General features: G+C 46.3%; 1 protein-coding gene across 2 annotated transcripts in view; it reads left to right on the top strand.

Annotated features, from left to right (window-relative positions):
- The first annotated feature begins 381 nt into the window (after positions 1-381).
- LOC139232473 (prostaglandin G/H synthase 1-like) overlaps positions 382-15,442 on the top strand; it is a 101,510-nt gene continuing 86,449 nt past the window's right edge. Inside the window, exons 1-4 of one of the 2 annotated variants that reach the window (XM_070862720.1) lie at positions 382-582; positions 698-760; positions 10,006-10,122; positions 12,445-12,588. In XM_070862720.1, coding sequence (XP_070718821.1) covers positions 576-582; positions 698-760; positions 10,006-10,122; positions 12,445-12,588 — 331 coding nt within the window. In that variant the 5' untranslated portion in view covers positions 382-575. Of the gene's footprint in view, positions 583-697; positions 761-9,331; positions 9,449-10,005; positions 10,123-12,444; positions 12,589-15,442 lie in introns of those variants that run through there. The other variant, XM_070862721.1, reaches the window with a different exon arrangement.

Here is a 15,442-nt window from a genome sequence, read left to right as displayed (position 1 = left end):
ACGGACCTAGTGCGCACACATATCGCAGTGTGGGCTGGCCCGTGCTGCTCCTGGGCCCTCGGCTCTCTTCAGCCCCATGGGCCATACTGTGGGCCATAGTGGGCGTACCCTCTGCTCAACCTACACTTTGTCATGTCAGAGGCCTGTCTATATTGAGAAGCTATCTCAGCTATCAGCCTTTTGAGGGGCTGTCAGCTTTTGCCAGTTGACGTGATGTATTAGATAAGGTCACATTTACAAATCAAAATGCTTGAGCAGGATGTATTTGTAAATGAGTGAGACTTGGCGGCTCTGCATTAATCTCCGCCCATCCAGACGGTCGGTGGTATTTTTTTTAAGACCCATCTCTACTTCCAGTCATGTCGTGAGCGGTCACGGAGAAGCCCAGCTGACGCAGTGCCCGATCTGAGCAGAGTTTGGGCAGTAACGGTGCACCCTGGCTCTCCGGCAAGTTGCCTCCCTCGGCAGGTGCGGACAGCAATTGACAAATGCCATTTCCCCAGAAACTGAAGCTGCTTGCAGTTTGTCCTGTTTAAACTTGGAGAAAGTCCAGAGACATCGCCTGGTCTTCTGCAATGGAAGGTGAAGGGAACGCTACACTTTACTGACTAACTTTATTCCCCCCTCTCTCTCTCTGCTTTAACCGAGTGTAATGTTTAAACAGTTCCTTCACCATGTTTGTGGCTTCACCCCGCAGCTGCCAGGATTATCTCGCTGTTTCTCCCGCTCGGTTTCCTGAAGGTGGCAGATACCACAGCCAGTAAGTTTACTATTCCACTTTGTGTTGTCTCTCCCTTCCCCAAACTAACGCTTCGACTTCTCGAGCGAGCGCCAGCATGCCGGGGCCGTCTGTGTTTGCGCTAACTTTTGTTCAACAATCTCACAAACCGAACCAAATTGGAACAACAGCGGTAGCCCGTGACTGGGAGAGACCTGCTCACAGGTGGCGTTAGGTGAATAGCAGAGAAAGTCGGGGCAAACGGTGCAACGATTGTCTGAGCAGTAACACAGAAAGTTCTTGGAGAGCTATTCTTAGTAAACATGGCGACATTGGTTCAATTAATTGAGATTTACAAATAACTTTTAGTTCATAAAACCATCATCACAGGCAGTCCCTCGGAATCGAGGAAGACTTGTTTCCACTCCCAAAGTGAGTTCTCTGGTGGCTGAACAGTCCAATACGAGAGCCACAGACCCTGTTACAGGTGGGACAGACATTCGTCGAGGGAAGCTGTCGGTGGGGCTGGTTTGCCGTGCTCTCCTTCCGCTGCCTGCGCTTGACCGCTTCACGCTCTCAGTGTTGAGACTTGAAGAACTCAATACCCTCCCGGATGGACTTTCTCCACCTCGCGCGGTCTTCGGCCAGGGTCTCCCAGGTGTCAGTGGTGATGTCGCACTTTACCAGGAAACATAAAATACTTAACTGATGTCACCATATTCTGTAATGATCTACTTGCCCATGTGATGTTGCTAACAGTTGGTGATGGTCCCAGATCTCCCATTGTTAGGGAATTGGAGCACATCTTCAGAAGGGTCACACAGCGACCCCCAAAAGGTTGTTCCCTGACCTGGGATCATCTTCCAAGGGTGTTTAGTTTACCCATAGATTTCAGTGGACTGGGGCTGTAACATCTCTCTGAAAGTAGCGGTGTAGGTTAATAAGGCCATAAAAACGCAAACCAAGCAGTCGGATTTATTGCTAGAGGGATAGAATTCAAAAGAAGAGAAGTTATCCTAAACTTGTACTGTATACAATTCTGATCGCTATATTATAAAAAGGATATAGAGGCACTGGAGAGGGTACAGAGGAGATTTACAAGGATGATGCCAGAAATGCAAGGGTATACATATCAGGAAAGGATGAACAGGCTGGGTCTCTTCTCTTGCAAAGAGAAGGCTGAGGGGTGACCTAATAGAGATCTTTTAAATTATGAAAGGTTTTGATAGAGTAGACACAGAGTGTTTCCACTTGTGGGGAAGAGCAGAACTAGAGGCCATCAATATAAGATCGCCACCCAGAAATCCAATAGGGAATTGAGAAGAAACTTCTTTGGGTAAAGAGTGTTGAAAATGTGGAACTTGCTGCCACAGGGAGTGATTGAGGCGAATAGTATCGATGCATTTAAGGGACGGTTAGATAAGCATATGAGGGAGAAGGGACAGAGGGTTATGCTAATAGAGTTAGATGGGGAAAGACGGGAGGAGGCTGGAGTGGAGCATAAACACTGGCATGGACTGGTTGGGCCAAATGGCCTGTTTCTGTGCTGTGTATCCTGTGTAATAACAACATTAGCAATTGTTTTCAGTGGATTGAAAGAAAAAGTTGCATTTATATAGCACCTTTCATGACCACCAGATGTCTTAAAGCGCTTTACAACCAATGAAGTACATTACAAAGTATAGTCACTGTTGTAATGCAGGAAACACAGAAGCCAATTTGCACACAGCAAGCTCCCACAAACAGCAACGTGATAATGACCAGTTTTTAGTGATGCTGGTTGAGGGATAAATATTGGCCAGGGCACTGGGGATAACTCCGCTGCTCTTCTTCAAAATAGTGCCATGGGGTCTTTTACGACCACCTGAGAGAGCAGGCGGGACCTCGGTTTAATGTTTGAAGGATGGCATCTCCAACAGTGCAGCACTCCCCCAGCACGGCACTGGTGTGTCAGCCTAGATTTATGTGCTCAGGTTCCTGGAGTGGGACTTGAGCCCCCAATCTTCTGACTCCGAGGCGAAAGTGCTGCCCACTGAGCCTGGGCTGGCACTTTGACACTAATCATTGCAGACATTACAGCATTTTAGCAGGTGTTACAATTATGACAAACTCAAAATAACTCGGGGATTTTATTTTATCTATATTATATATATCTTATGTTTGTGAAATTTCCTGCCAACGTCTTCCATTCTACATTCACATTTATTCTGGAAGCTGCTTATTCAAACCTGTCTTCCCATAATTACACCCTCCCATCAGTTCCCCATGTGCAACACCACAGGGAATCAATCGGGAAAGACAAAATCAAGTGTTGTCCTAAGGTGAACTGGAGTCTGTGGGTGGGTGATAATTGGACAGGGCATACGGATATAATTCAGTCCCCACCTTAAAGTTATGTTTTCCTGCTGTATGTTTGATAGAATCCATTATGAATGGATAAACTTCTCACTGTAATGATGTCCTTCAGCCAGCAGTTGGACTGCATTTCCGTCTCAGTCTGACAGGTGCAAGCAACTTGAGCATTCATCATTTCCCATTTTTAACAAAACAGAAGTGAGAATATTGAAACTAATAGTATCCCGAGGGATGATATGGGGATAGATCTTAACTTGGGCCACCTGATGTAAGTGGGGCTGGTAGCAGCCCCAACAATATTACCACCCCATTCACACCGACACCATTCCCAAAGCGGCTTTCTGTTGAGAGACCTGTGTTTGGGTGGTAGACCCTCGTAATGTGCAAACCAGGGTCCTATGAAAGATTTATCCAGCTGTACAGCAGAAGAGGCACCAAATCATTAAATTTCAAATTATTTTTGTGGGTCCAGAAGAAGTCTCACCAAGAATATTGCAGGTTGCTGCCGCCCTGGATTCCTCCCCTTCCCTGATAACCCTATCCGCCCCACCCCCCACCCCACCACAGACCCTACCTTCCTGCTGGCCAGGTCAGCCTCCAGGACGCCCGGTTTCTGGGCAACAGCCGCCAGTACCAGGGTAATGAGGCGTGGCCCTCTAAACGGACAAAGCCCCCTGCCTATCGGACCAGGCAGTATTCCAGCTCGCTCTGCCGGCCGATCCCATTGTTTCTCTCTCTCTCTCTCTCTCTCTCTCTCTCTCTGTCTCTGTCTCGCTGAGCCCACGCTCGCTCTCTCGCAGTTTAATGTACTTTCTAAAGTTGATAGAGCACAAACCAATAGCGACAACAGTTATGTGGTCAGTACACACACTCTCTCTCTCCCCATCATTCACCCTCTCGCTGGTCCCAGGCTCTCTCAGTTTAACATACTTTCTAAACTTTATAGAACACAAACGCAAAGCTACAGCCATTGTGTGATCAGTACTCTCTCTCTCTCTCTCTCTCTCTCTCACACACATACACACTTTGTGTAGTCTCTGAGACTAACTGACAGGATTAGATTAGCCGTTCACTTTACACCTCACCCTTTGCTGACAATGGAAAGTAAAATCGGTCAAACCAATCCTGTCCAGGCAGGTTAACTTAAAAATACATCCTCCCTGTTTCAAGAAAAAAAACTCAATTCAAAATTTTACTGGAACAAAGATTTTGAAATATTCCCTCGAGCTTTTCTTCAAATTATTTTGGAAAAACAACTGAGTAGAAACTGTTAGATTCTACAGAAAGCTATTTGTAGCATTACACAGGAGGTACGGCACAGAAACAGGCCATTCGACCCAATCAGTCGATGCCAGCGTTTATGCTGCACACGAGCCTCCTTCCGTCTTTCCTTATCTAAATCTATCAGCTTAACCCTCTATTTCCTTCTCCCTCATATGCTTATCTAACCACCCCTTAAATGCATCAATACTATTTGCTTCAGCCATTCCCTGTGGTAGCGAGTTCCACATTCTGACCACTCTGGGTGAAAAAGTTTCTTCTGAATTCGCTATTTGATTTCTTGGTGACAATCTTACATTGATGTCCTGTAGTTTTGGTCTTCCCCACAAGTGGAAACATCTGTACAGCTGATTGTTACTGATGCCTCCTGGGAAATTAGATATTCTGCACGTGCTCTGAGTGGCCTTGGTGTAAGGACTTTAATGAAGTCATCAAAATATACGCAAGGCCATTAAATTGATCACAGAAAATGCTGGAAATACTCAGCGGGTCAGGCAGCCTCTGTGGAGAGAGGAACAGAGTTAATGTTTCAGGCCGATGACCCTTCATCAGAACTGGACCTGAAACGTTAACCCTGTCTCTCTCCACGGACGCTGCCTGACCTGCTGAGTATTTCCAGCATTTTCTGTTTTTATTTCAGATTTCCAACATCTGCAGTATTTTGCTTTGGCATTAAATTGACCAATTTTGTTGCCAAAATAATGGTGGTGCTTATGGTGCTCGCCATTATTTATGCACAAATGGCACTGCGACTTTGGGTGAGGGGCAGATGTGCGGTTAAACTCAAATATCAGTTTTGAGTTTCCACAGGCTAGTGTAAAGATGGATGTTATGTTCAGAATAACTCCACAAGACTGTATGCTGTAAGCTCAAACTGTTGTGACCTTGGTCTCTTTAATGTAACTCCAGAGTGAGGAGGCAGCATGGTAGATTGCCTTTTATACCTGCTCGTCCAGGGTGTGCAGGTGACCCTTGGGTCTCCCACAGGTGTGCCCCCTAGCAGCAAGTCTTACACACTGGTAAAGTTTACATATATAACATCGGACATAGGAAATTCTAATGGTAAATGTTAACACAACAGGAAGTAAGGATTTGTGGAAAGGAAGTGTGTTTTTTAGTTGAAGGTACAATCAGTTGCTCTCCTGTTGCCTTGATTATTTTTAAATATTTAATCAACAGTGAATCTTGAGAAAAGGGATTTCAGTTTAAAGAATAGATGAACACTTAGGTGATGGCAGGAACCAGGCTGTAGTCTCTTCCCAAGTCAATATTTCTTCAGTGAAGGCCAGGAAATTAAATTCCAGACACTGGTATCCTTTCAAGAGACACCACACGGACTGCAGCAGTTCAAGATGGCGGCTCACCACCAACTTCTCAAGGGCAATTAGGGATGGGCAATAAATGCTGGCCTTGCCAGCGATGCCCACATCCCATTGATGAATATTTTAAAAATACTGATAAGTTCTCAGAATATGCTGTAGATCTGGGGGCTGAAATTACCCCCCCCCCCCCCCCCGTTAAGCAGATAGGCCTTACCGACCGGGGGCCGACGGATGAACCGACCCATCCTAAATTGTCTCCGGGCCAGGAGCGGTGGGCACGGGTTTCCGTGCCACCCGTCGGGCACGTGCTGACCCCCCACCGACCGGCGGCGACCCCTTTCCGCCCTGCGTGGGAAATTGCCGTGCAGGAGCGGAGCGGCCAACAGTGTGACGCGTCAGCGCGGCGCTGATGGCTCATTGCGTCGGCCGACCCGCTGCAGGGGCACTTCTGCCCCTCATCAGTGAGCTGTGCAGTGAGCAGCCAGCGGACGACAATGAACCACCTCCGGCGAGGTAACTGAGTCATTTGGCGTGGGCACCGCAGGCTCAATATTAACAATGGAGGAGCAGTTTGTCTCTGTTCTCCCCGTGTAGACGCTTGAAACGCATTAAATGAAAATGCTGGAGAGAGCAATTCCTTCTCCGAGCACCAGTTTTCTTTGTCTGGACATGTGTTGCGTGGGGTGGTATTACAAGCTGGCAGATACCAAGTTTTGAATTCCGCCAGTTGATCGATCCTTTTTATTCCCCGTTTTAAAATTCTCTTCCAGTAGCCAAACTGCTGAACAACGACTACAAGAAGTTTGAACCACTGCAGTAGAATAGGTGGTTTGAGAGCTTGATTCCTAAACAAATGAGGGTGTACCCTGAGAATACCTATTTTGCGGGGGTGGGGAGGGGATTTTTAGATTTGAATTTTTGATATGATTCCTGAAGTTCATTTCCCTGAATGACAGTGATCAAGTTACATACTGAGAGGTTATTTCTGTCCTTTGCAAGGGAGGGACTGATATCCCTCAGAGTATGCCATTTTTCTGGTGGGTTTGGATAGGGTATTCCTGTTACACCTCTCGTTTCTCTCACTATTGCGAGCCATCTATATTGATGAGCGACTCCAGTTTTCAGTGACAGTCCCAGTTGCTGAGAAAATGTGCCACAGTTGTGTCCTTGCATTCTATGAACAAAAAGCTCTCGCACAAAAGGAAAATACTGCAGATGCTGGAAATCCAAACTAAAACCAGAAAAGGCTGGAAATACTCAGCGGGTCAGGCAGCCTCTGTGGAGAGAGGAACAGAGTTAACATTTCATGTCGATGACCCTTCCTCAGAACGGGAAAAAGTTGGAGACGTAACAGATTTTAAACAAGTGCAGGGGCAGGGAGAGGGGGAGGGGAGGAATGGACAAAAGGCACGGTCTGTGATAGGGTGCAAGGCAGGAGTGAATAAGCACTCATCTGTTTGACACGAATGGTGGATTGCCGAATTAGGTATTGAAATCGCAGATGGAGAACAGGAGGGCATTTGGTTGATAATTCCAAAATTTTGGACTCGGTTGTGGGAGTTCCAGTTTAAGACCTTGTATCGTACTAATAACATACCTGTCCATCTTCAGAGATGTCATTCTGAAACTTGTGTTGGAGGTGGTGAGGAAGAGTTGATGGGGTAAAGTTTCCTCTTCGGGCGTAATCAGCGATTCCGCTGCAAATTGCACTCAGCATTACGAGCGTTTTGAAAAGTGTTTTTTCTTCTCTCCACCCCGCCCCAAACCACCCCCCCCCCCCCTGCGTTTCCGCTCAATCACATCTGCATATCGCCGAACGCAAAATCTGCCATGAACCAGCCAATCAGACAGCGTTTCGAAACAATGGCCCGGATTTCCCGGGGGCCTATGGCCATGGACGCCGCACACGCGGACGTAAATGCCCCACAAGTTCCAGGTTTATGCTAACGGGGCGCAAACGCCTCATCGCCCGGGCGCGACACTGGCAATGACACCCGCCATATTGGGCGGGAGTTTAGCGGCGGTGCTACGGCGTTGCGCCTCGATCTTCTGCGCCCGGAGATCGTAACATCATCGCCATGCACATCGCCCCGTGAGCACCCCGGCCACAAAATTGGCTTTCGCCCCCTGAAGCAGTGCAGGGCGATAGCAGCGACAGCTTCAGGGGACGCGTACCGGCCGGCCGGCCGTTACCGGGGTGGAAATTAAAGGGGGAGGTGGCAGAGTGCAGAAAAAATCCATAACTTTTTGTTGCGGCTTCTCATGCGGTTTCTTCGCACTTTTAATTTGCTTCACTCTGGATTGGATCTATTGGCTGTAATCTCCCTGAACTCTGAACTGGTCATCTTGTCGACTGCCCACTGCATGCTGCATCCCAATCCTTTGGCTCGGACTAGAATTGCTTGTAACTCTGCTTGGGTTGAGCGACTGTGAAAAGTAGCTCACTCAGACCTGACCATGTGTACTCTCTAGCTCAATTTCCACCTTCTGGAAATATTGGTGTGGTCTTCAGACTTCCACTTACAGGGTTTTCAGTTGACTGCATTGGTCAGTTTGCTGATTGACGTTGTGGGGTGGCCCTGTGGCTTCTGCCTCTTACCCTTTTGGAGTTAGCCTTGGGATTTCCATCCAGCTGTTTGCTTTTGCCCGTTCCTATTTTTACACCTGTTTTTTTTTATCGCTGAGATATTGCCCCTCGTCATTCTCCCTGACGCAGTCTGTTTTAGTTTGCTTAAAGAGTTCACATCTTATTTTTACACATATTGGAAGATGCCCAACTTATTTGGTGTGCTAGTTATTCAGTTGCTGATACGAGCTTTTTTTTTGTCATGAATATCTTGTCATCTTATTAATTGTTGTTTGTAATTCTTTACATTATAATCGGGCTTAACAGTCTATGTTGTTATGTTTTATTTGGTGCTTGACAATGATACGCATTCTATGCAGCTTATTATAGTTCTCAATCCCTGTTTTGTAAACCTTGGCATCAGTATATATATATATATATATTAAGCGCCAGACTTTAGGCTTTTCAGTTTTCAGGGTGAAAACGGAGGTGGGACGGGAAAGTTACCGATCGTATTTGTGTAATGAAGTTTCGGCATCTGGGCCCTGCCTCAGGGGACGCAGCGCGAAGGGAGGCATTATACATCACTCGTGGTGCAAGGATGAGAAACTCGCAAACTAAAGTGCCGGGCCGTGTGCGTCCCGAGAGAGGCCGGAAGGGAAACCTTAAAAAAAACACAAAAAGCATTTCCAAAACATTGCGCACGCCACCACATCACAAATTGGTAAAAAAAAATTAAAAGTACAAACGCTCGCACTTACCTTCGGAGTGCTATACCTACCTCACCGCCGTCGGCTATGCTGGACCACACTGATTTCCCAGGCGGTCATTGCAGGCGCAGTTCCGGGCGGATGCATCGGGCAAGAGTCCAAACCAGGAACGTTGCACACTCGGCACAGCTCTTCCTGACGGCGCTGCCTGCAAGACCTGACCGGAGGATCGCGGCAGGGCGCAAGAGACCTGAACGCCAACTTTCACGCTGCTCCGTGCGAAACCCGGAGCCCAAACGACCGGAAAATCCAGCCCAAAGAATCAACCAGATGGTGTGGGACTGGAGTCACATGTAGGCCAGACTAGGTTGGGGCAGTAGGTTCCCTTCCCTGAAGGTCATCAGTACACTAGTTGGGTCTTTATGATGAAAAAGTTGTTTTTAGCATCATTATATATATATTTAACATTTCAGATCAAAATTATATATCCATACAGGTAACAGTATATTGTTGAAACCCTATAGTGTTCCAATAGAACAATGTAACCTTATTTACATACCATTTTTCTAGGCTTGTAAAGAGAGCACAGATCAGTTAAATGATGCATCTGCCATTATAGTGCAGATTGTGGTTGCCATCAAAATGTTCTTACATATTAAATCTGTAAAAATGTGGGAGATTGGGTGATGCAGTGGGTTTGGTACTGGCCTTTGACCTCTGAGACCTAGGAATGAAAGTCTTCTCTGTCTGCTGGCCGTAGAGGCCCGACACGAGATGAGTTTGGTCGGTCTCAATCTGCTTCTTATGGCCATACCATAAATCTGCTCCTACATTGACACTGAATGCTGAGCCAGAACACTTGTCGAGGCCTCTCCTGGTTGTTCCAAGCATTGAGGTGTCCAAAAACGACCTCCCTCAAATGTATTTCACAAAATTGTCCCTTTAAGAACTGCAGGTGATCTTCGTGAAGCGTGAAAATTCAGTCAAATGTTTTGCCAAAAAGTGACATTTCTCTGAACATTGACTCTAAATTTGTGCTGTTTCTTTCTGTAGTAAATCCCTGCTGTTATTACCCGTGCCAGAATAATGGAGTATGTGTTAACGTCGGGATGGAAGATTACGAATGCGACTGCACACGCACTGGTTACTATGGAGTTAACTGCTCTTCCCGTAAGTTGCTTCATTGCTCACTTTGTTCAGTCAGATTTTATTGGAGAAACGGTTATAGGCCCTAATCACAAGGCAGCGGATTGAAACTCCAATTTAAATGCATCAGCGCCACTGGTACCCAATTGCTATCAAGCAAGTGAAGGATTTATCTCAAAACATTCCTATTAATCCCTTAATTGCTCAACCCAAGCACACTGGTTTGGTATGTTGACCACACATAAGTTGTGATATTGAGCAGCTATTTCTTTTGAGGAAAGGTTTATTCCATCGATGAATGTTCTGCTTTTTTGAGTGCGCTTACTCTGGAACTATGTGTTCAAGAGGAACTTTATTTATCTGAAATGTCACCATCATCATCATAGGCGGTCCCTCGAAGCGAGGATGACTTGCTTCCACGCCAAGAAAGGATAAGTTCACTAGTGTTTCAATGAAGGACCCGAACTACATCCTGAAGGATGGAAGATGCCTGTGCGTGGATTTTTTTAACGTGTGGTGGCCGTTGCACACCAGCCACCACACGGGCTTGACAGAGCTAGGTTTGGTCCAGTGGCAAGGATTACCCAAGACAACTGGAGACCAGCACTGCTGCACGGACCTAGTGCGCACACATATCGCAGTGTGGACTGGCCCCGTGCTGCCCCTGGCCCTGAACTCACGCCTCTCCCGGGCCCCGATCACATCCCTCCACAGTCTCTCGCTGCTCCTTTGCTCCGATCTCACCGCTCCTGCTGTATCTGCCCACCTCCAATCACCGACCTGGACCTTGATGACGTCACTCTTCACTGCTGTCACCCTCCCGCACCAGCTCGCGCTGCCCCCTGGAGTAGTATACCTACCGCTGCTCCCCGAGGCCTCCACGCTGCTCCTTTTATGGCCCCGACCTTCCCCTGGTGTTCGCACGCAGATCGGGGCCTCCACGCTGTGAAACATAAGCCTTTGATGGCAGAAGTATCTCTTGTAGAAGATCTGCTCTTCTCCTGAAATGTACTGTAATTCTAAATGTGTAAAGGAGAGACCTGTTCACCTGACCCAGCCCCAACTCCGTAAAACTCAGTGTAGCACATGTTTCTCATGACGCACGGTAGCCATATTTGTTGGGCAATTAATGTTCATTTTCATTTGTTCTTGAGATGTGGGAAACATTAACTGTATTTATTGCCCATCTCTGGCTGCCATGAGGGCATTAAATCAACCAGATGGTGTGGGACTGGAATCACGTGTAGGCCAGACTAGGTAGGGGCAGTAGGTTCCCTTCCCTGAAGGTCATCAATAAACTAGTTGGGATGAAAACAGTTTTTAAGGTTATTTTCTGGTTCTCGCCCACCAATTACAAACGAGTTGAATTCAGTTTTACAACATGCTCTGGTGGGCTGGGAAATCACAGTCTCAGCGCCATAACTGCTAGACTACCATACCCATCGGAAATAATGTTTCCATCACGGTTGTTTTGCAAACATATCAGTAATTTGAAACCCTGTTTACAGTAACTGCAATAATGCAGCTAATGATTTGTAACCCATTTTTGTGATAGATGTACATTATTTTAAGTATTTTTCTAAAACCCTGAGACAGGATGTGAATATTCCCTTATCTATAGAGGTTCATATTTTCCTAAATAGAAACATAAAAATTTACAGCGCAGAAGGAGGCCATTTCAGCCCATCGTGTCACGCCGGCAGACAAAGAGCCGCACGGCCCTTGGCCAGCAGCCCTAAAGTTTATATATAAACCTATGAACAATGACGGAAAGGCAAAGAGCACCCAGCCCAACCAGTCCGCCTCACACCATTGCAACATCCCTTATACTGAAACATTTTACATTCCACCCCAACCGGAGCCATGTGATCTCCTGGGAGAGGCAAAACCAGATACAAACCCAGGCCAATTTAAGCAGAAAAAATCTGGCAAAATTCCTCTCCGACCCATCCAGGCAATCGAAACTAGTCCAGGAGATCACCCTGGCCGTATTCTATTCCCTGCAGTACTTACCATCGTATCTGTGCCGACCAACAAAAGGTCATCCAGTCTAATCGCAATTACCAGCTCTAGGTCCGTAACCCTGCAGGTTACAGCACTTTAAGTGCCCATCCAACCATCTCTTAAAATTTATAAAAAGCCTAACTGACAGACAGAAAAATTGATACAACTTCTCGTCCTTCTAGCAAAACAAAGAAAAAAGTTACCTGAAATATTGGTGGCATGAAATGTGGAATGTGGTACAAATAATAAAATAGTCAAGGGTGAAAGGTAGCATTTTATTAACAATGTTTGCTGGTATTTGCTACGTTTGATTTGATCTAAATATAGTAATTTTAATTGCAGCTTTTTTCTGGTCGCGAGTTCAAATGTTTCTGAAGCCAAGCTCCAGTTTTACGTATCATACCCTGACGCAATATAAATGGTTGTGGTATATTATAAACAACATTTCATTCATCAGCAATACATTCATGCGGCTGGTTTTAACAGGTATGTTACACTTATTAAATTTAGTGTCTAAACATTGGCACTTGTAAGCCAACATTGTTTTTTGACTGATTTGATTGTGTATCAAAAGTATATACATAAACCAGTTGATCTTACATAGTGGGGAATGAAAACCAAGTCTTCAGGTGAATTGGGGTCAGAGGGTAAAGGATAAGTGGATCAGGACACAGAGATATATAATTTAGTCCCCATTTTAAAGTTATGCGTTCTGTCCTTATTTATGTATAATACTTAGATTTTATATTATTAATTATAGGCAAATGGCAAATCTTACAGCAATTTGAGAAACAAAGAAGTTAGTCAGAGCTTAAGAGTTGCCTTGCATTACAGGCTGAAGAGCTGAGAGATGCAAAACTGAGATGCAACAGCACCACCACTGGTTGGAGGGTGTAATTACAGCGTGACATGTTTATACAGCCCATTTCCATTATAAATGTAGTCATAAGGATTTACAGATAATTACATAGAATCTACACCATAGAAACAGGACATTAGGCCCAACTGACCCATGACTGTGTTTATACTCCACATTAGCCTCTTCCCAAATATCTCTCCGCCCCCCCCCCCACACCCCGCCTCCCCATATTCCTTTATTTGCATCTCAATCGTGTATGCATCAATCCTCCCCTTAAATGTATCCATGCTACCTGCTGCAACCATTCCATGTGGCAGCAATTTCCACATTCCCTTCACTTTCTACATAAAGAAATTCCTCCTTAATTCTTTATTTGACCTGTTCATGGCTATCTTTTATTTATGTCGCCTTGTTCTGGACTCACCTACAAGTGGAAACAATTTTTTTCACCTACAGTTTAGTATGCTTTTCTGTGTGGCCAATAATTGCTTAGTATGTTTGATATTTTTAAGGAGTGCAGCACTCAGATAAACTGTTCTTGGAGGCAAAGTACATACATGATGTTGAGATAAAATTGCTCCCCAGTATGTTTGTGTTTTCAGAAGAGGGGGTAATTGAGCAAAAAAAGGAAAATATTGCAAATGCTGTAAAGCTGAAAGACAAATAGAATATTCTGCAGGCCCAATGGCTGGTATTTCAAAACGGCTGCCCTCGCAGAATGACTCTAGCCAAAACATTAACCCATCTTCCTCGCACCGATGCTGACCAGCCCACTGTACAATTTCAATCGCTGTTTTGAAACGCGTACAATTGTGCAACTGGAGAATGTACATCCAATCCCTGTCAGTCATGCTGCAGGTAAGTGGATTTGAAGGGTATATTCAGACTGCAAGCTTAGCGTCGGTGTGAAGAGGTTTCTGTTCTGCACTGTGCTCAGCCTGCAGTGTAAATCCAGAGGCAGGCCCAGACCTGACTCCACAGAGGAGCAAGGGGAAACTCCTTGGAGAAAAGACTGCCATCGGGTGGCAAACCCTCCTGGACTGTCCCGGAATCTCCAGGGATCAAAGATAAATCTACAGCGCACTGCTGGGAGCAGCCCTGGAGAAAAATCATCGCGGCATTAAAAATAATGGTGTTTTGTTTCTCATTTTCTCTGAACGTTTTCTTTATTAGTTGTAAAGATATTTGAATTGGGGAACGAAGTTGTTTGGTTGACGGTCAAGATTCATCCAATCTGGTAACAAAGAGTCTGCTTGCTTTCCGATTGGTCGAGAAGGTGGTGCTCTGTGAGGATGGACGTGCTGGGTGGCCAATAATGGGAGTGGGGCGGTTGAGGTGGGAGGTCATGTGATGAGCTGAAGGGCGTCAAGGGTTATGGGGAGCAGACAGGAAGTGGAGTTGAGGTTCCAGGTGGGCCGACCAGAACCTCAAATCTGGCACCAAGCTTATGGTCTACAGGGCAGTAGTGATACCCGCCCTCCGATATAGCTCAGAGACGTGGACCATATGCAGTAGACACCTCAAAGCGCTGCCTCCGCAAGATCCTGCAAATCCACTGGAAGGATAAATGCACCAACGTCAGTGTTCTCGCTCAGACCAACATCCCCAGCATCGAAGTGCTGATCACACTCGACCAGCTCCGCTGGGTAGGCCACATCATCCACATGCCCGACACGATCCTCCCAAAGCAAGCACTCTACTCGAAACTCCTACACGGCAAGCGAGCCCCAGGTGGGCAGAGGAAACGTTACAAGGACACACTCAAAGCCTCCCTGATAAAGTGCAACATCCCCACCGGCACCTGGGAGTCCCTGGCCAAAGATCGCCCTAAGTGGAGGAAGAGCATCCGGGAGAGCGCTGAGCATGCAGAAATCAAGTGCAGACAGCGGAAGGAGCGTGCGGCAAACCAGACTCCCCACCCACCCTTTCCTTCAACCACTGTCTGTCGCACCCGTGGCAGAGTCTGTAATTCCCATATTGGACTGTTCAGTCGCCTGAGAACTCACTTTGGGAGTGGAAGCAAGTCTTCCTTGATTTCGAGGGATTGCCTATGATGATGATGGAGTTGAGGTAAAGATCAGATCAGCCATGATCTTATTGAACGGCGGAGCAGGCTCGAGGGATCAAATAGCCGACTCCTGCTCCTATTTCTTATGTTCTTATGAGACCTCCTCCTGGAAAACGCCCAACCAGAGTTGGCACTCCGAGACTCCCACCACGTTTACATTTGACACTTGATGGAGTGCAAATCCGATAATAAGTGAAATGAGTACAGTGCTGGGGAATTCATTGCGGCAAGACAATTGGATTGAAATTATTTCCTTATGCTCATTCTGGCTGCTTTTGTGGTGCAGGCTGTTCGTTGCTAAACTTCCAAGGACTGAACCAGAAGGCAGAAGGCCTCAAACCGATGGCTGTGTCCCTTTTTAAACATTTTAAGCGCCAACATTTTTGCGTGTGAATCTCTGAATGAGATTCACG

Source organism: Pristiophorus japonicus, chromosome 20 (genome assembly GCF_044704955.1).
Source record: "Pristiophorus japonicus isolate sPriJap1 chromosome 20, sPriJap1.hap1, whole genome shotgun sequence".
Lineage (NCBI taxonomy): Eukaryota > Metazoa > Chordata > Chondrichthyes > Pristiophoridae > Pristiophorus > Pristiophorus japonicus.
Note: the sequence above shows the minus strand (reverse complement) of the source record. Positions and strands in the feature narration are given on the sequence as shown.